Below are 21,722 nucleotides of genomic sequence, written 5' to 3'. Positions count from 1 at the left end.
ACATTTTCTTTGATCCAAGATAAAAAAAAATAATTTATAAAAATATATATAAAAATAAAATTCAAATCAAGCTACATAAAAAAAATTACGTAATTATTTCATATTTTTATTTATCCTCTCTCACCCCACTCTAAATTACTTTTTCCCAAGTGAAGAAAGAAAGAAAAATTTCCAAATTCTATTCCTTTAATTTGGTGTTCCGGAGTATGGTGTTGCGTATTTTTTAAAGTGTTTTTAACTTGAAAATATATTAAAATATTATTTTTTAATTTTATTTTTAATATTAATACATCAAAATAATATAAAATACTAAAAAATATTAATTTCAAATTTATTTTTTAAAAGAATTTAAAAATTTAGAAAATTATGGTTAAAGTGCTCCTAAATGGTAGCTTATAGCATGTTTGTAAATACGATAGAAATTATATTTTAAAATATTTTTTTGTTTAAAAATATATTAAAAAAATATTTTATTTTATTTTTTAATATTTATTTTTTATACAAGTATATTAAAAAGATGTAGAATTAGTAAAAAATATTAATTTTAAAAAATAATTTAAATTTTGAGGAAATATGACCGCCTTGCGAAATGCATTTTTAGAAGGTATTTGAAATTATAATAATAATTAATTATTTATTTAAATATATATTAAAATAATATTTTTAATTTTTTTTTACATAAAAAAATCATAAAAATATTCTGAAAATATATAAAAATATAATATCTTTTAAAACTTTTTTAAAATGTAAAAAAAAATGAGCTGTGAATTATCTCTCAGCTCCAAAAACAAATGGTTTTGCTGCTTGAAGTACAGGACACCACTTCTTGATTTTCTCCTCTCCTCTCCTCTCCTTTCTTTGAGATCCAAAAGCACTTTTCCACAAGAACATAGCTTTTGCTATCATTCTCCTCACTTGCAACACTTTTCTTGTCTTTGAATTACAAAGAAGAAAAAAGAAAATTCCTTCTCTTTAGATTCTTTAAAATTGTAGTTAATCAGCTGGTTTTTTAAGGCAATCCCTTCACCTTGATCTGTTCTCTCTCTTTTGCAGCTAATACTTCTTTAGTCTTCTCCACCATTTTTCGGCCACACATTCTCTTTATCTTTTCCCTTCTTCTCTGTCTTTGCTTCTTTCAGTCTAAAAAACCGAGTCCTTGTTCTTTGTTTTAACTCAAATTTGGCTACTTTAATTTCAAGACTTGGAAAGTTCGTTTCTCTACTAACCCCTTTTTGTTATTTGTTGATCTTGCCATAATAGTGCATGTTTTATGTTCTTTAGGCTGTTTGATCCTCTGGAACTCCTTAGTTTTACTGTTATTTTTGTGATCCCAAGTTTTAGGTCTGGTTTAAGGTTGTTCGATCAGTTTTGGCTTCTGCGGGCTTGCGTTTTTCGTTTATACCGAGGTTGAAATTGGCTGGTCCTCTTTTTTGTGGGATTGGAGTTGGAGCTCTTACTCTCCCTTGTTGATCTATCGATTTGAAGACTTTTGTTGCTAATAAGATGCAGCCTGATCAGCGCAAAAAGGTAAAGAATCCAGCCATCAGCTACAGCATGTAATTTTTATGAACATAAATTTCCATGTATATGATCTTTTTGGACAAATAGCAAATTGGTTGTTGTGGATTATAGAGGTGGTTTTCGATCTGTTTTTACTAATGTTACTGTCTGCTAAAATGCTTTCATCTTTCTAGTAGGCTAGGGATTGTTATTAGTTTCGTTTTTTACCATGATCCTTTCATTCAGTTTTGTGATCCATTGTGTGTTGGATCTTTCTTTGTATTGTGTGTGTAATTCCTGAATGCTAAGGTGTGAAGGGACAGCTGTCATGTTCATTTCTAAGTTTCTTTGACACATGTTTATGTTCACCTGTTGCAAAATTGTGGCAGGTTCCACTAGAATATTGCTATTTCCATGTTATCCAATTCTTTTTTCTATATATAACAAAAAATCTATGTTATGATACGGGAGGCACTGCATACCTTTAAATCGGAGAAGGTGTCAACCACATGTGTGCATGTTCTTATCGTTTCCCCTTTTTTTGGGGGTTGGGGAGGGGGAGCGGGGTTAAATTCATGAAGATATTACCAATGGGGCCTAGAATCAGATTTTGCTTGTGGAGAAGTAATTCCATTTCCAATTTAGTTTTACTGTTGATTGGATTTATAAATCTCATCCACAGCTGTATGCATTCTTGTTGATACGCTCAGGGAGCTCGTTGATATTCAAACTCTTCTAATTGTAATGGTGTTAAAGATAATGTAGACCAAATAATTGCTCTACACTCAATAATTAAGTTGTGGGATAACAACTTAATTTTTGGGGAAGCAATAGTAGATTAGGATGTTAAATGAAGCAATTTGAAGTAATCTTTTCAAATGATTGCAATGGCAACCAGAAGATACATGTTATTTTCATGATCTCAAACATGTTTACTGATGTAATGTGCGCATACACAGCACAAACTCCCTTGGAATGGTGTGGGAAAATTCTCTTTTTAATTAATATTGAAATTCAGTTCGGTTGTAATTACAAATTTTATTTGGAGTGTCCTTTTGTGTCCATGATTTAGCTCATTTGAATGTGGTATTGCAGTCATCCGTGGATGTAGACTTTTTCACAGAATATGGCGAGGGGAGCAGGTACAGAATAGAGGAGGTGATTGGCAAAGGGAGCTATGGTGTTGTGTGCTCCGCATATGATACGCATATTGGAGAAAAAGTTGCGATCAAGAAAATCAATGACATCTTTGAGCATGTCTCTGATGCCACCCGCATCCTTCGAGAAATTAAACTTCTTAGACTCCTGCGCCATCCAGATATTGTAGAGATCAAGCACATTTTGTTGCCTCCTTCCAGAAGGGAATTTAAGGACATATATGTTGTTTTCGAACTAATGGAATCCGATTTACACCAAGTTATCAAAGCAAATGATGATTTAACTCCAGAACATTATCAGTTTTTCCTTTATCAGCTTCTTAGAGGCCTCAAATACATACACACAGGTGATTAACTTAATTTCTTGACTGTTAAACTTTTAATTTTTTTCTTAGCCTGCTTTTTAACTGTATAGTTACTGACTTTCACTCAAGTGTGGTGCAGTATTGTTACATGCTGACACTCAGCATGTGTAGAAATGCAACTATCATGTATTTGCTGATTTGTGATGATTATTCCTGCATCATGTTTAATTTTTTTTATGGTCTTGTAGCCAATGTCTTTCACCGGGATTTGAAACCCAAAAATATCTTAGCAAATGCTGACTGCAAGCTCAAGATCTGTGACTTTGGTCTTGCAAGAGTAGCTTTTAACGATACCCCAACTGCCATTTTCTGGACGGTAGGTTTTCTCTCAGTTTGATGTAGCATTTTAATTTCAATGTAGGAGGTTCCCCTTGATGGTTACAAATGGTGGTTGTTGTACATTTAGGGGTTAATTATTTCCTTTTCTTGTGATCCCAGGACTATGTTGCAACAAGATGGTACAGAGCTCCTGAATTGTGTGGATCGTTTTTCTCAAAGGTGCCAGAACCATTACCACCACCAATTTGTTACAAAACTTTGTGAATCTCCTTTGACTATACTGGCTTTGGAGTGCTTCTCTTGCCACCTGCGTGTTTTTTTTTTTTGGTCAAAACTCAACTTGAAATTAGAATTACTTCTTGCACGGGTTCTTTTGGGTGTTAGAGAGTTGTAAATAGTTAATGCTATTAGATTGCAACTTGCTCCCTGTGACAATTGTGTTAGTCATTACTTCTGTTTTGTTTTCAGTATACGCCAGCAATAGACATATGGAGCATTGGATGCATTTTTTCTGAACTATTGACAGGAAAACCTCTTTTTCCTGGTAAGAATGTAGTCCATCAATTGGATCTGATGACTGATCTTTTGGGAACGCCAACACCCGAAGCCATCGCAAGGGTATATTTCATGTTATGAAGTTTCTTTGAGACAGAACTGATTGTTTTATCTTTTACAATCCGTGTTTCATATATTTGTCCTTACAGTTGGCTGAATGCTGAAGTGTTGGTATTATATGAACAGGTACGCAATGAAAAAGCTCGAAGATACTTGAGCAGCATGAGAAAGAAGAAGCCTGTTCCGTTCTCCCAAAAGTTCCCTAATGCAGACCCCCTTGCACTTCGTTTGTTAGAAAGAATGTTAGCATTTGAACCAAAAGATCGACCTACTGCTGAAGAGGTAAATCTTGATACCTCTTCATCTTCACCTTGATAATATGCCTTCTAAAAGAGCATATTGTACTGCATTTTATCAGGCTCTTGCAGATCCATATTTTAAGGGTTTGGCCAAGGTTGAGAGGGAGCCAACTGCTCAACCAGTTACCAAGATGGAATTTGAATTTGAGAGACGAAGGATAACTAAAGAAGATGTACGAGAGCTTATATACCGAGAAATTCTAGAGTATCATCCTAAAATGTTGAAAGAGCATCTAGATGGTTCAGAGCCAACTGGGTTTATGTACCCAAGGTATAGGCACAGTAAAATTAAGATTCTTAGTTTATACCATCATGCTTGTCAAAGCATATGCAGTATTCCATATGTTTGAAGTATGAGTGCATGTTTGAGATCCCTCTCATATTCATGATGTTTAAATGTCCCTCAGGAATAAGTTATTATGTTGTGAACTTTTTCATTGCAGTGCTGTTGATCATTTCAAGAAGCAGTTTGCTTACCTTGAGGAGCATTATGGAAATGGTGCTCCTGTTACTCCACCTGAGAGGCAGCATGCATCATTGCCCAGGTATCCCTGTTAATAAATTGTTTCTTTGTCCATTGTTGTGGCATGTTTTACATACCCTGGTAATATGTTGCTGCCCATTTAAATCTAGAATTTTGTCCACTGCTTTGATGAAAATTCATGTGTGCAGAGCATGTGTATTATACTCGGATAATACAATACAGAATTCAGCAGAAGTCACCAATGATCTATCCAAGTGTTCTATTAAAGAAATTGAGAAGCCACATGTAGACAGGAGTGGTGGGATACCAATGACAAGGCTTCCTCTACAAGTTCCTCAAAGTATCCAAGGTTTGTAATAATTGTATTTAGTTAACTACATCTATTCTGATTTTCTCTCTTTGATGTCTTACTGAATTTCTAGGAAATCAAATATTTTGTACTGCATTTGTGTTTCTCTTTCCCTCTCTGAAACCTGTTGACTCCCAAATTTGAATGAAAGACCACTCTGAACCTTGCTTGTATTTTTTTATCTCTCGGCTGATGTCACAGGCTGACCAATTAGCTTATGTTTTCCTGACATCTTTCAAGTGGATTGGTTGGCATGGCATCAAATAATTGAGTGAATGCATACAGCTTTTAGGAAAGTCAATGAGGTTTTGCGCCCAGAACCTCCAAATACATAATTCAGCATGAGAAATGATAGAGGTTATTTGAGTTCGCAAGGAATGGAGTGGTTGATGTGTATATAACATATAATTGCTTGTCCTTCATCAAATTGGTTAATTTTACTCCTCTTTTTGCTTTATCAGGGTATTGCTGGTGTAACTTTGCATTTCCTTTGCTATTTGCTTACAAACAAGTGCTCAGAAGCACAAATGTCCTGAAGTTGAACGCTCAATCAATATGTTTAAAATTCCATGCACTTGCTTGCAACTTGATTATAGAATCCAATTGATTCAGCTTGTTATTTGACATGTAGAAATATTTTTAACAAATATAGAGTGTTGCAATACAAGATGTGTGCATCTTTTTCTAAATTTCTTGGGTGAAAATCCACGGGCCAGGACATGTGCATTTAAGAAATGTACTGCTGAGCTTGATGCCTATTTAGATTGCTACCTTTCTCCTCTCTTTCCTTTTAACCCCGGTTGCTAACCAATGATTGTAATTTGAATGCCATTCTCTACAGCAGGTGCTGCAAGACCTGGGAAAGTGGTAAGTTCGGTGCTGCGTTACAACAATTGTGGAGCACCATCAGCAGAGAATCTTGACCAGCGAAGGATGGTAAGGAATCCAGCTATTTCAACTCAATATACCACTGCAAACAGTTCACATCCGAGAAGAAACCCAGCCTGTAAAAATGAGAGAGGAGAAGACGAGGGGGTTGAAGGTTCCAATGGATTGCAGCCAAAGCCTCAGTATATGGCAAGGAAAGTTGCTGCTGCCCAAGGTGGACCTGGTAATCACTGGTATTAATGGTGCTTTTCTCGGTAGCAATTCAATAGTGCTGACTGCCTGTGTCTGACCTAATGGTGGTGGTTATATTAAATCATGTCATCCCTGATCGATCTTCTGCCATGCAAAATACATCAGATTCAAATGATGACATTTAGCAGTGCTTTTAACGAGCCCAGGTTCTTCAAAAGAAATGTCCGGGGCTTCTGTTGAAAGAAATTGAGCTGCAAGTTGTTAATCAGTGGATAGGATTCATGACTTGTTGCAGTCAGATTTAACTCCGTAACCAAAATGACAGAATGTTCGATATCTAAGTAAGAACAAGGCAATGGGATTGGTTGACTAACCAAGTCTTTCTGTTTTCTTCTCATTCTATGCAAGATAAAAGTAAGTCGTCACTTTCTTTTCCCCGCTTTTGGGGTTTTCCTTCTGAAATCTGTACCATTTTGTCTGTGTTATTTTGTACTTGAAAGAGGATGCTTGTTCTTTCACATGAATATTCGTCTCAGCAAGGGGAAAATGTGGCTGTATTCATAAGGCCAATTACGATGCAATGAAATTTGTTGTTATTGTCACTAAATTCCCTGTCTTGAATTGCAAGTAACTGTTGTACTGGTCATTGGATGCATTTTGGGATCCTCCGAGGACAGAAAACCCTCCACTTGGTGTCTTCTGTGCTTGACAGTAAGTATCTGGCTGTTTGTCATCTGTTTCTTTCGAGCAGAAGCTGGTAAATACTTGATAGTTTCCGTTCAGCAACACTAGTACATAGACGTTCCTAACATCCACTTTGTATACAATTTGACTATAGTATTTTCAGTTTTTTTAAAAAAATTAGTTTTTTTGAAAAATGAATTTCTAGAAAATAAATTATTTTTCGATGTTTTGTTAGTATAGTAGAACATAAGTTGGAAAATACTTTTCAGTGTTGGTGTTTGGTTATATCATGAAAAGAGAATGAAATTAAAAAAATATAATTTTATAAATTATTTTAAATAAAATAAATAATAATCAAAATCAAAAGAATAAGGATCAAATTTGATAGATAAAAAATTTCAATTAAAAAAAATAACAAGCATAAAAATAAGATCAAAATTAATATAAAAATTAAATTAAATTAAATTCTAAGGGATGAAATTAAAAAAAAATCAAAACAAAATATATAGCAATCAAAAGTTTGAGGATTAATTTTGATATAATCAATAAATAACATGATATTTCTAAATAGAAAGTGTTTTCCATTCAAAATAAAAAGAAAATACTTTTCTGAAAACTAAACTAAATTTTTCTGAGTGAAAAATATTTTTTGTTGACCAATTTTTTTAATAACAAATAAATATAAAAAAATTTAAAAAGTAATTTTTAAGAAATTATATTCGGTGAAACAAATGCAGCTTAGTGTGTGTGGGTTTATTGATTTTTAAAAATATTTTTAATTTTTTTATTTTTAATATTAACATATTAAAATTATATAAAAAAAACGAATCTAGAAATAAAAACCACTGTACTTCCAATCTCTTCTTTCCCGTCAAATATTTCTGCTTCGAGGCGAGAAAAAACGATGGATCTTCCTGGTGGCTTCTTTTCCCGTGACCTATGAGTAAACATCTTTGTCTGACTCTGGATAGAGACCAAAAGAAGTGTGGTTCTCCTTCAGTAACGTCGCCCCTTTTTGGTCCATTAGTCGCATTGCTATGCCCTACCTAGTTAAGAGACAAGCTATGTCGGACTGGTAAGTGATGGCGATGGTCAAGACATCATGCGTTTCATTCAACGTAGACGAACGATCAATTATTTCGCTCCTAAGATGCTTTGCCACTTGTAAATCTTGAGAATGGTTAGAGAATCAGCCATGAGTAGTGGAATCTTAACACGAAGTACCATCAAGGATTGGTATTAAAACTTATGGAGCTTGTTTTGCATGAAATACCTTACAAATAGAAAAGCTTTCCCACATAATATCTAATGGTACGTTGCAATGCCGGCGGTGGTGTTAACAATGGTAGAGGTGGAGGTGGTGAAGGTGGTTTTGTTAAGATAGTGGTGGTGGTGGTGGTGGTGGTGTCATCGTCAAGATGAAGGTAGTGATAGTGGTAAGCATTAAAGAGGAGATGTGAGGCTTTTAGTAGATGAATGATAATGGTGATAAAGAAATGATGGCAGGGAGACGGAGGCGGCGGCAATGGTGGGACTCCATCCTCAGGATGGTAGAGCGGGGTTAAACAGGTTGGATAATTGTGTAATTGAAAAATTATAGGATAAACTTCAATTTTGTCCCCTTATATGCCTTAATGTTCCACTTCTAACATTATAATTTAAAATCTCCTAATAATATAAAAATATCCAGCCACTAATATTACAATTTTTTCTAGTTCTACAAGAATTTTAATAAGCAGCAATATAGTTTTAAGTGTAGCAAGAATTTTTTTAATGTTTTTAAAAAAAATTTCTGATTTTTTTTCCTCCTATAATTTTATATTAACAAGCATAATTTTTTATTTAACTATTGGATCAGATTAAAATTTGACCAGACATTTCTTGAAGCCTTGTTTTCTACCAGATTAAAATTTTTAGATCAACCCGACATCGAGAAGACCTTGCTGTAAATTCCAAAAACTATTTTGTGAGATTTATATTAATTTTCTAATGGATTTATTTTTTTTAAAAAATTATTTATAATTCTTTTATTATTATTATTTTGTTCAGAATTGTTTAGAATATTTTTTATTTTTTATAAATAGAATTATTTAGATTATAATTAGATTTTAGATTTTAAAGCTATAATGTTTTAAATAAATTTGTGGTTAAACAAAAAACAAACGATTGAACTTATCAAATATAACTAATTTTATAATACTAATTTTATAATATTATTCATAATACTTCTCATTCACGACTTGCTAATTAGCTAATTATTGAGGCCATGTTTGTTTCCCGGAATTCACTTTCCGGGAAACCACTTTCCAAACTTTCCTGTGTTTGTTTGCCATTAGGAAAGTTGGTCAACGGAAAACACTTTCCGGTCAACGGAAAACACTTTCTAGTCAACGGAAACACTTTCCGGTCAACGGAAACACTTTCCGGTCAACGGAAAACACTTTCCAGTCAAAGAAAAATTTGGTTTGGTTTCCAGGAAAGTGTTTTCCCTTTTAGCTGTGTTTGTTTTCCGGACAAAACCACTTTCCAAACTTTCCTGTGTTTGTTTGCCATTAGGAAAGTTGGTCAACGGAAAACACTTTCCAGTCAAAGGAAAATTTGGCTTGGTTTGCAGGAAAGTGTTTTCTTGGAAAATTTGGGCGGAAAACACTTTCCGGAAGTTGTGAAAAAATTAGAAATGTCATTATTTGCTGATTATATCAAATTTGATCCTCAAACTTTTGATTGCTATATATAATTTGTTTTGAATATTTATTTTTCAATTCCATCTCTTAAAATTTAATTTCTATATTAATTTTGGTCCTTATTTTTATAATTGTTATTTGCTTTTTTCTTATCATTTTTTTATTAAAATTTTTTATCTATCAAATTTGGTCCTCATTCTTTTGATTGTTATTTATTTTATTTGAAATAATTTATGAAATGTTAATTATTATTATTTTAATTTCTTCACCTTTTATTATTTTTTTATTTTTTAGATTTGATCTCTATTATTTTGATTATTATTTATTTTATTTGAGATAATTTATGAAATTATATTTTTTTTTCAATTTCATTCTCTTTCAACTTTTTAATTTGTAAGATTTGTTCCTCATTATTTTAATAAACTTGAGAAAAATAAAACATTAATAAGTTATTTTCCAGCTCATTTTCCATGACATAACCAAACACTGGAAAATGTTTTCCAACTTATTTTTCATTACACTACCAAACATCGGAAAATACTTTCCCGGAATTCACTTTCCCCGGAATTCACTTTCCAAAAAGAAACTACTTTCCAGCAAACAAACGGGCCTGAGTAGAAGTCCATATTCCAATAATGTTTGAGCTTTAATTCAGATAACGTGTCACCTTTTTGAGATTTGTGTGACCATTGAGCTCACATCAATAACAATGAAATTTTTTTAACTATAGGGATAGAATTGTATTATTGATAAATCTATAAGGGTAGAAATATAGTTTAATAGATAAATCGGGATATAAAGATTTTTCTGCAGTTGCCAAACAAATATCACGAATGAGCAGAGCCTGATTTCCGATAGAATCCTAGGCTATAGCAAAGGCCAAAATGCTTGCAAAGGACCTCCGTGTTCTTTACATGCACACAGCAGGACATCCAGAAAGCAACACAAACGCCACACAGAGGAAGAAAAAATGATCTGGTTGGTATGATGCAGGTACAGCTTGACAGACAAGAAAATACGGATTCCAGAACAAGAAAATTAAGTACGCAGAATTATTGAACAAACTAGCCAACGTACTAGAAAACACTTGACCAACAAATGAACCACTGATATTAAATTTTTCTTACAGTGAACTGTCAGTACAATCACAAAAATGTCTAAAGCCTAGCAAGCTCTGATTATTGTCCAGAGGATGAGGCATCTGTTGTTCCCATATCAATGAATCCTTTGCTTCACTCGTCTTCCATTCATATCGCTATCTAAGTTGTCATTTCCATGTGTACAAGCGATGACAGAATGCTCACCATTTTTGGCAACATATTGCAGTAGTTCCGTGATGACAGAAGGGCAACTTTCCTTCAAGTATTCAAATCCATCTGTCTGCATCACAGCTGAAAAGAAATCGCCAGCATTAGGTCATTAGTTATGCATTCATAAAAGGAAATGCCCAACCAACAGTCACCGTTAAAACTGAAAATATTATGCACGTACAAGCACGCAGGAAATTTTTTTTGGGGGGGGGGCACCCTCAAAAGCATATACACAAATATTTACACGAGTTCCCATACACCCCCAACAATACAACTCAGGCAGCAAAGGGAGAGAGTATAGGGCTTCGACCAAACATGAACAAGTGCTTTGTTTTGGGAGTTTGGGAGCCATCTGGTTACGTGAACATACACCACATTCACATAATTAAAAGATGAAAATTGCAATTACTGTTTTGACAACAATTTAAACATCAGAGGGGCTGGCTGAGGAAATAGAACTGGGCTCTGTCAAAGCCTGGTCAATCCATGGATAAATCCATGTGACTTTTTCACTGACTTCTGTTCAGTATTTCCTAACAAACAAAAAGCATGAGCACTATAATGCAGTAAAATTACTACTATACAGCAATTTTGCTTCAACTAAATGCTTTCAACTTCAAGACTTGAACCTGCAACTTTGAGGTTGCGGATACATTCAACACCATGGTCGTAACTATGTGATCAAGAAAGACAACCTTTTACTAGATATCAACAATCCAAATGAGGCAGAGGGAGGAAAGACTTGCCTTTCAAATTTTCAGGCAAAGCAATGAATTTGAGACAAACAGACTTTAGTTGGATGCATTGATGCTGCTCTGCTAGAGCTAGTGTTGTTGCAACAGTGTTTATGGCAACATCTTCACAAAGTCTAGCCTCACAAAGCAATCTGAGCCTCTCAAGTGCATAGCGATCTGCTGCTGCAAGCAGATGCTGAGCCATCAGTGTGGAAGCCCATTTTGAGTTCAAACCAACAAGCTCCTCCATGTCTGGTAAGGCATCCCAGTATATAAAATGGATTAATGCCTGCAAACATCCAAACACGAAAGAGTTATATTTGCGCAAGCTTGCCCATTCACCTTTTCTCTCTCTTTTTTTTGACAGCTTATTTTTTGACAGTGTTCATTAAGGTACCGAGTAAGCTAAAACCCACTGGTTTTTAGCCTTTGGAATGAGTGTCATTTGGGTTTAATAAAGGGAGCGTGTTAAATTCCAGTAACGTTTGACACCTTTAAGCCTTTCCAGTATGCTGTTAACCAACAGAGCTAGGTTCATAAGAGGTTAATGGTGATAAAAGATATCATCAGCCTCTGCCATCATGATATTCCATAGCTATTGCATCAAAATCACACCATTGGCATTTATACAACCAGGCACCATAAACATTTGCATTCTTAAAGAGTTTTTAAATCCTTAACACTTGCACCCTTAACATTTAAGTTAGCTCCATACCAATCACCAGATGCTCATTAGAAGAATCCAGTTAACAAAACATTACCGACACTAAACGGAACGGCAACATCTAAATGGAAAATAAAGAATCAGCAGCCCATGAGAGAGTTAAATGGAAGTGCAATGAGGCTGTTCTTCACCTGACCTCCCAACATAGTCAGTTCCCTTCTTTCAGTCCAATCCCATCCTCACCTATTCTCAACTAAGGCAAATGCAGGTATTACTATAATCTGTGTGATTAAGTCGAATGTAATAGAATCGTATAATTTTTTCCACAGAAACACAAGCTTAGAAACCCAAAAACTACTGAATTCCAACAAGTATTAAGACAAGTAAAAACTGTTCATTTTAGAAAATAATCAATGCATTTGTTACAAGGAATGGAGATAGCACAGTGTTCATATCTTACTGTGATTCCATCACCTGATCTATTAAGCCAGAGCATGGCTGAGACATAATTCAGGTTTTTTTTGTCAAGAGGATGTTAAAAAGAACAAATCAACTCTGGAAGTTAATCAGTGGAGAGTGTTATTACAATTAAGCAATAGTACTCTCAAGCTGATGCAATGTAATATGCAGCCTACTTGACTGGTAATGGACAGACTGCATATATAACAGGACAAGCACGAAGTGAAGCAGGAAACAATAAACCTTAGCTGGAGTGAGTAAGAATAAGGATAGGAGCAGTGCCTTGGGAGATGAATCCACGTGTACATTTGTGTATGGCACCACAAATATCTTGCACGACACCACAATTACTCACCTAACAAAGGCAACCAACCAATAAAACTACCTCTTCCCATGAAACTTATCATGGGATGCATAACATCTCATAACTGATACATACGAAATTACTAAAACCTTTCAGTGCACAACAACATTCAAACATCAGAGACAACTTGTACTCTTACGCATGCTAGAGCCAAGACATAATAATAACTTGACAAGTACACAACTGCAGACAAATTTCACCTTTGCAGTCTAAAATATATTTAACAGGCTCGGTGCTTTGTGTCTCCCTCATGAGTTCTCATTTCAGAATGTAATGCTTTCCACTGTTTTCCTCTTTTATTTAATCGCAAATAAAATGAAAAAAAAATCTTTACTGAAGGCTTTTGCAACAAAATTTAAATAGAATGCTGTCACAACCAACACATGCTAGGTTCAGGACAGTATTCACATCTACAAACTTGCAGTAATATATTATCTGCTTCCTGACTAGCAGTTAAATCACTCATGTTAGCTGTCACTTCAAAATGAATTAAGGCTTTTCCCATAACACTTTCAAAAAGCCACCATGTACAACAAAAGGCAAATGTGGCAGCATATTTCAAGCAAAAATCTGATCACAAAGAAAGGAGGCACAGCCATAAAAACATATACAATAGTACAAGCAGAAAATGAATTAAGGCTTTTGCAAATGAGATGTTACTTCCAATCATACATTATCAGGTTGTTTTGCAGCGTTTTGGTCTGTGTGTGTATGCAAGCATGCATGTGTGTGGGTGAGAGAGAGAACCTTAAAAACAGGAGCTTCCATGTCTTCAACTTTGATGCATTGAGTGTTTTGATCCTTCATTGGACCAAAAAGTTGTGCTCTAAACACTGGCGAGCGTGCTGCCAGAACTATCTTGTGTGAAGCACAGATTTCTCCATCAACTTCAAAATTTACATCTGTTCGCTTTCCACTGTCTAAAAGCTTTCCAAAATGCTGACCAATATTGGAAGGGGGCACGGCAATGGTGTAGGTCTTTGGTCCCTCAGTGTGGGACTTAACAACACCAACACAACAGCGAATTAATAGGGTATCATCTTTAAGAAAGTCTGAAGTCTCTAATTGAGTCCTTTTGTAAAATCGTTTATAACCCCTGCAGCATCCAATAACAGTACCCATTAAATTGTGTTTTTCATCCGCCAAAACATCCACCAGCAATGAAAGAATGAATAAAAGATACTTGGACAGTATTGGAGGAGGTAAAAGAATTTGGTTCGAGAAAAAAATGTTCGATTCTCAGAGAATATCCTTGTGCATTGCAATCACACGACCGACAAAGGAACCAACATTTTAAAAAGGACAAAAAATTTCATGGAGTGGTGAAATATCAAAATGGGGAAGAATTCCATTTGCAACATTTTATATTGAAGAAGCAATGTTATTGAAATAAGCAAGACTTAACGAAAAGTGCTTTATACACCTTGAGGATCAGGAAAAAGAAAAAAAATTACAGTTAATTCATTTTCACAGAGAAAAGAAAGGAAAATAAAGTCATAAATCTCTTCATCATTTCTACAAAAAAAAATAAAAATAACCCAGTAAATTCTCACAACAAATATCCATTAAACCATACACAACCCATGAATATCATAACATGTCAAGATTCGCAAAATTCTACTACACAAATACAATAATCAATCATAAGCAATAAGAGCACTTCGATCAATCAGTCATAAAAATACAGAATTCGGACATTTCAGTCTCAAAATAAGAAAAAAACCCACCACATACTGCCGCGATACTTAAGCGTATAAGGCCCACTCTCAAGGGCTCTTCCAAAATGGCTATGAACCTTATGCCTTTCTTTCCCGCTTTGATCCATCAACGTCAATTCAAACAAAGCCCTAACATCAGTCCCCTCGCTAGCAAGAGCGATGAATAACGAGACATAAGAGGCATTATCTTCAGAACTTTTACCATCTGGGTAAAAATATATAGCCCATGCATAGCCACCGATGTAAAAAGTATCCGATGCTACGTATTTGCCTATCCCCATGCCTTTTGATAGCGAATAGCCATCGACCTTGAATTCATGTGACCCATTTACGGTTTCCGTTATAGAAGTCGATGTTGTTGTTGGAATTGATGATGAAGGATTTAATGAGGCCGGTCCTGCTGAGAGGTCTCTGCTAGAAAACCTGATTGTGCCCATCAACTATATATAAAAAAAGGTATCTGTTTTTTTCTTGATTTTGGTGTTTTTAAGGTTCTTGATGGGAGAATTGAAATGGGTCTGATCCAATTTTGGATTTTGAGAAAGAATTTTTTTGTGGGTTTTTGAGGGAGAATTAGGGTTTTTTAAGGTGGTTTTTTAGGGTAAAAGATCGGATCTTTTTAGGATTTGTTGGTATGGGGTTGTTTTAATGGGTATGAAGATGTGAAGAAGAAAAGAAAAGAAACGTTATTGGTGGCGGTGGCGTTGGCGTGGCGTGATTGAAGAGGTGGTGGTGGTGATAATAATTGAATGGAAAATGAAAGGTTTTATTTATATAGGTGAAATGAGAGAGTAGGAGGAGGAGCCCCTACGAGGGGCTGATGACTACGAGATTTGTTACTCTTCGGTATGCTTAAGGCTGGTAAGTATGATTAAAGATTGAAGAGAGTATTTGTTTTGGGAAGATTTTTCATATATATTTTTTTAAAAAAATTAATTTTTATTATAATTTTGGATGATTTTAATTATAATTATCAAACCCGGCTCGGGAGTTGACCCGGCCAAAAAGTCGGGTTCCAGGTTTCATTGGTCAACCTGAATCAACCCGGAAAAATTTAAAAAAATATTTAAAATTTTAATATTTCATATGAAAAAATTCATGTGAATATAGGATATACATGTTGTAAATAATGAAGTTTAAAAGAATATTTTAAAAAGTTTTTTATCCCACATTGAAAAAACATAATTTTTTTCTTGTGAACATAGATTATATATATTAAAAGGCTTCAAATCCCACAATGAAAAAATAATTTTTTTCTTGTGGACATACAGTATATATATTAAAAAATTTCAAATTTCACATTGAAAATATATTATGTTATCCTTTTAAGTTGAAGTATTTAAACCAAAAGGTTTTTTATTTTACATTGAAAAAACATATTTTTTTTCTTGTGAACATAGAGTATATATATTAAAGGGTTTTAAATCCCATATTAAAAAAATAAGTATTTTTTTAGGAACATAGAGTATAGTTACTAAAGGGTTTCAAATCCTACATTGAAAAAACATAACTTTTTTTCTTGTTAATATAGAGTATATATATGAAAAGACTTCAAATCCATGTTGAAAAAATAACTTTTTTTCTTGGGAACATAAAGTATATATATTAAAGGGCTTTAAATTCCACATTGAAAAGATATTATATTATCCTTTTAAGTTGAAGTATTTAAACTAAAAGTTTTTTATCCCACATTGAAAAAACATAATTTTTTTCTTGTGAACATAGAGTATATATACAAAAGAGTTTTAGATCCTACATTGAAAAAATAATTTTTTTTTTTGGAATATAGAGTATATATATTAAAGAGTTTCAAATCCCACATTGAAAAAACATAACTTTTTTCTTGTGAACATATATGAAAGGGTTTCAAATCCCACATTGAAAAAACATAACTTTTTTCTTGTGAACATATATGAAAGGGTAACTTTTTTCATGGGAAAATAGAGTATATATATTAAAGAGCTTCAAATCACATATTGAAAAAATAAAATATTTTTCTAATATTTATATAGTGAACTTTAAAAAATATTAATAATCAACTAAAAATATATATAAAAAAGAGAGGTATAAGAGAAAAATCACATTAAAAAAAAAAACACCGGCCCCTGGTCGCTTGGGTCATGGGTCGACCGAGTTTTGCCGGGTTGTTGCATCAACCGATCTTTTAAAAAACTCGGACCGGTCCAGCCATCGGGTCGACCCGTCAGGCCAATCCGGGTTTAATAACAGTGATTTTAATGTACTAATATCAAAAAAGATTTTTTTAAAAAAAAATATTATTTTAATACATTTATAAACAATAAGCACCTTGAAAACCAACCATCACTACAATTCAAAACATTTCTGAAGTATTTAGTAATGTGGTTGAAATCGTTTTTTAAAGTGTTTTGTAAAATGCTTTTAACTTGAAAAAAATACTTAATTAATTTTTTTAGATGATTTTTTGATAATTTTAATAGGCTGATATTAAAAATAAAAATTCTAAATAAATATTATTTTAATAATTTTTTTATTGAAAAAAAATACTCCATACCATATTATCAAACATACATTAAAATTAAAATTTTAAAAAAATTATTATGGAAATCAAGTTCATAACATTTAGAGTTTGTAATAAGAAAGATGCATGGTTTTCTATATAAATTACATATTGAAATTCATGTACTTTCATTTCTCTCAATCACATAAATCAAATCAACTATAATGTGATTGTCAATTGCAAGGTTCAAATTTATTTGATTAGAGAAGTAATTCAATAATTAACACATTAATTTAGCGATCAATTTAGAGACTCGTTAACCCGGTCTTGATTTATACCCATAGTTTTAAAACCCGACCCGGTTATCGACCCGGTCCAGTGATCAGGTCACGGGTCAGACGGGTTGACCCGGGTCAACAAAAAAAAAACACCAGTATAAAACACTTAACTAGTTACAATTTTACAGTGCAACACTTACATAAACCAAATTTAAATTTTAAACCAACAATATAAATTTAATTTAATATCCAAAACACAAACCAAATATAAATTCTAAAATATTTTAAACAAAACATCCAACAACATAAATTCTAAATTAACAACACATTCACTTTTGTTGAATGAACACATTAAGTTCTTCTGTGTCCATGGAAGAAAAATTTAGATCAAATGTCGATGGAAATGAGCCAATCTCATCAACACCTAATAAATCATCAGCATGGTCTTTTGAAACTTCATCAACACAATCATCTTCAATCTCATTAACATTTATGACATTTACATTTCAAACATTATTAACAAATAAATATTATGTGTTAAACAATACTTTATTTTAAATAATATTTATCACTAAATAATCAATCATTAATTACCATCATCTAAAGTATCTTGTATGGTCATTATTGATAGAGCTTGGTGAAAACTCTCTACTTCTTCGGTTGTTAAAATTGACGGGTCATCTTCCACTACCTAATTTTCAATGTCACAAATTATCTCAATATTAATTGGATCATAATTTTGTCCTTTTCAATAATTCATATATATTGAAAGTGAAGGTTAACACAATATAAGTATTAATAATGCTACTAAATAAGATAAAATAATATTTAAGAAATTAGAGAAAAGAAAAATACTTTTGTTTCAATCTTAGATTGCAGTTGACGTAAACAAGGTCATTAAACCTTTGGTGCTCCAATCTATTTCTCTTCTTGGAGTGAATATGTTCAAACATACTCCAATTTCTCTCGCATCCCGAAGAACTACAAGTTTGACTTAACACTCGTATAACCAACTGTTGTAGATTTGGAGCGTTGGTTCCATATGTCATCCACCATTCATCTATACAAAAAAATAATAAGTAAGAGTGTAAGACTATGCAAATAATATTTTTAAATATAAAAATTATATACCTGGAGGCATAAGGGTGCGATTATTTATTGCGGACGTTCGACCAAAGTCATGTTCAGCATTCCTAAACAACTTCATCTCACTTGTAATCTTACTTTGCAATGGTAGATTTCCATGTGCATACTTCTCAAGAACATCTAGAAGTCCAGAAATGGTGCTAATATGTTTATCCATTATATTTGCATCATATGAAATTGAGGATTCAACCAAAATGTCGCTGCATAAAGATTTCTATATAGTTGTCCATCCCACCGATTATTGATAATGTCTATGAAAGGTTTCACTTTAGCCTTTCTCTTTTGAAATCTCCTCATCATTTCTTCTTTTGCATGATGAATAACATCATACAAATATCCCATCGAAAGTCTATCATCACCATCAACCATTCGTAGAACTCGAATTAAAGGCTCACTCATTCGCACAATTATTGCACATTCTTCCCAAAACAGAGAGTCTAGCACACTCTCAACAAACTTTTTTCCTTTGCTATATTTAGCATAAGCAGATGAGACCCATTTCCTAGATGTCACCATAGCTCTCAACTCATCTTTATGAGCTAAAATGCTTTGCAATGCAATGAAATTGGTAGCAAAATGAGTAGGAGCTAGACGAAGTATTTCTTTTTCCTCCAGTGAACTTCCTCATCAAATACAATGGATAACAATGATTATAAATATACTTTGTGATACCAGAAACATGTTCAACAACACAACAAACTGATTGCAATTTACCAATGTCCTGGAGTATGAGGTTGATGCAATGAGCAGCACAAGGAGACCAAAATATTGAAGGAAATTCTTCCATCAATAACTTGCCAGCAACAACATAATTTGTAGCATTATCAATCACCATATGCACAATGTTTTCTACCCCAACATATAAAACAACCTCTCTAAACAATTAATACAACAATCTAGCAGTCTATGAGACATCTGATACATCCACAGTTTTCAAAAAAATTATTCCTTTAGGACAATATACTAAGAAGTTAATTAAAGTCCTCATCTTCTGATCTATCCATCCATCAGCCATTAATGTGCAACCAGTCTTCTTCCAAATCTCTCGATAAGTCTCAACATAAATCTTGACTTCATCAACCGCTTTTACCAAGTAATAACCACGAATAGCATGCAAGTTTGGTCCTTTATAACCAGGACCCATGGCTGTTACAACATCTATGGCATGCTGATAATACACAGAGTTAACAGCATTAAATGACACACATGCATCAATCATCCACTTCGCTAAAGCAAGATCACACCATTCAACTACTTCCTTTCTTTGCCAACAATTCTGAAGAGATTTTTGAGCACCAGGAGTTGTTCTCGGCATGAAATATGTCCCTAATGTTGCAGATTTCTTTTGCTTTCCACAACTTGTAGTCGATTGTTTTACAGTGCTGGTGCTTTGAATCTTTTTCTTTTTGCAACCTTCGGTGGTAACATATGTTTTTTAGTACTGACATCCTCATCATCACCATCATCATCATCTTCTAATTGCCTAATCATCATTTCTTCATGCTCCCTTTGTCGTGCATTAAATGGATTGAAATCTGCTTGCATTTCTCTAACTCTTTTTGTTTTCCAGCATTTCCTTTAAGATTCAAAAGCATTTGATGTCGAACATCAGGAGGACATTTACGACATTGTTCAACTTCTCCTTTAACTCCAGCTAAATGTTGCTTAAATCGATTAATGCCACCACCCGCAAATACTTTAGCACAATATAAACAAACTAATTTAGTTTTTTTACACCCAACACTAAGTTTAAGAGCTTCTCTACAATGACCCCATGCCAAATCTGTACTTCCTCTACTACCACTTGACATGGAAATTGAAGGTTGAGATGATTAGGCCGTTCAAGGATCACTATTTGGAGTACTACCATCATGTGAAGACATTTTAAGGACCTAACATAATTTACAAGAGCGAATATAATTTCAAGCCAAATCACTTTGCAATCCATTAATTAGATTAACAGTGTGCGAACATTATTCATAAATTAGAGAGAATATAATTTATAAGAGGGACGAATATTGGAAATCTTGTTGCATTTTCGTTGTTGTGACAAGCAACTGTATCCAAAGGTAAGATTTCAAGTATAGCAATAACAGTGTGCGAACAGTATTCATGTTTTAGTTTCTGCATAATGGTATAAAGATATAATGCCATTAGTAAGGCACAAATGGATTAGAGGATTACACCTAAAAAAAAATAACAAGAGCTTAAAGAGAAAAATCTTGTACTGGGGCTGGTCTGGAACCCCAAAAACCTAGTTAGCGGTGTGCAACTCTTCACAAAATTTGATCGAGCAAAAAAACCTCGGAGATCAAGCGAAAATCCAGAGGTTTTGATAGCACAAAACTTCAATAATTTATCATTCAGAAACAACATCTACTCCTCTTCGCTTTAGAAATTCCTTGGCCTCAACAATATCCAATATAGTTTCAATCTCTGGCTATAACAGTTCCAGAAGCAAATGCATCGAACAAAACTAGTTTCCTCATCCATTTTCTACACTTCCTAATATCAGAGGATTTATTACGCTGCAGAAAAGAAAAAAACAAAGAAACATACCTAAGGTTAAGATGACTGGGCTGCGAATGAATCAATGCGACTGAATCAACGAACAACAAATCGATGCCAGAACTGCAAGTTCAAAACACGGCCAAGAATAAAGAAAAGAGAGAGTGAAAGAAGATTCGTGAACAGAAACAAGAGTCTAACCTTTTTCGCAGTGAAACAACAATGATCAAGACGTCTTCTGCTCTCCTCTACTCCTCAGCTCCTCAGCGATTGAAATTGATCTTTTTGTTAATTAGGTTTGCTTTGTGATCAATATGCTGAATTCTGTTTCATTGTTCTTCGTCGTTTAACGTCTATTAGTAAAAAAAAAAGAGAGACCGGGTCTCAGCCGGGTTTGATCGGGTGGCCCGGGTCGACCGGGTTTAACTGGGCCAACTCCCAAGCAGGTTTTTGCCTCTACCCGGACAGGTCCCAGGCCCGGGTCGGCCGGGTCCCGGGTTGACCTGCCGGGCCGGTCCGGGTTTTAAAACTTTGTCTATACCAACCATGTAATTGATTCCATCTCA

At 33.9% G+C, this 21,722-nt stretch overlaps 3 protein-coding genes across 4 annotated transcripts; 1 reads left to right on the top strand and 2 right to left on the bottom strand.

The window, feature by feature from the left end:
- The first annotated feature begins 785 nt into the window (after positions 1–785).
- LOC7454239 (mitogen-activated protein kinase 15) lies at positions 786–6,735 on the top strand. 2 transcript variants are annotated; one of them, XM_002312701.4, is made up of 10 exons: positions 786–1,527; positions 2,596–3,004; positions 3,211–3,338; positions 3,461–3,520; positions 3,770–3,919; positions 4,043–4,198; positions 4,275–4,486; positions 4,659–4,760; positions 4,888–5,048; positions 5,890–6,735. In XM_002312701.4, exons 1-10 carry the CDS (start codon positions 1,504–1,506, stop codon positions 6,174–6,176), a joined length of 1,689 nt encoding a protein of 562 aa, XP_002312737.3. In that variant the 5' UTR covers positions 786–1,503; the 3' UTR covers positions 6,177–6,735. The 2 variants fall into 2 exon arrangements, with proteins under 2 accessions (XP_002312737.3, XP_024463129.1); XM_024607361.2 differs by having other exon boundaries at positions 787–1,527; positions 5,893–6,735.
- A 3,848-nt stretch (positions 6,736–10,583) lies between these two features.
- On the bottom strand, positions 10,584–15,584 carry LOC18101721 (BTB/POZ and MATH domain-containing protein 2). The gene is made up of 4 exons (XM_006379992.3): positions 14,755–15,584; positions 13,775–14,123; positions 11,553–11,829; positions 10,584–10,887 (listed from the first exon to the last, which is right to left on the bottom strand). The coding sequence occupies exons 1-4, from the start codon at positions 15,180–15,182 to the stop codon at positions 10,712–10,714; spliced, it is 1,230 nt and encodes a 409-aa protein (XP_006380054.1). The 5' UTR covers positions 15,183–15,584; the 3' UTR covers positions 10,584–10,711.
- Positions 15,585–17,831: 2,247 nt separating this feature from the next.
- LOC18101720 (uncharacterized) lies at positions 17,832–19,963 on the bottom strand. The gene is made up of 5 exons (XM_024607555.2): positions 19,675–19,963; positions 19,363–19,497; positions 18,884–19,271; positions 18,634–18,788; positions 17,832–17,974 (listed from the first exon to the last, which is right to left on the bottom strand). Exons 1-5 carry the CDS (start codon positions 19,961–19,963, stop codon positions 17,832–17,834), a joined length of 1,110 nt encoding a protein of 369 aa, XP_024463323.2.
- Between the last annotated feature and the right edge of the window lie 1,759 nt (positions 19,964–21,722).

The sequence above is a fragment of the Populus trichocarpa genome, chromosome 8 (genome assembly GCF_000002775.5).
Source record: "Populus trichocarpa isolate Nisqually-1 chromosome 8, P.trichocarpa_v4.1, whole genome shotgun sequence".
NCBI classification, from domain to species: Eukaryota; Viridiplantae; Streptophyta; class Magnoliopsida; order Malpighiales; family Salicaceae; genus Populus; species Populus trichocarpa.
Note: the sequence above shows the minus strand (reverse complement) of the source record. Positions and strands in the feature narration are given on the sequence as shown.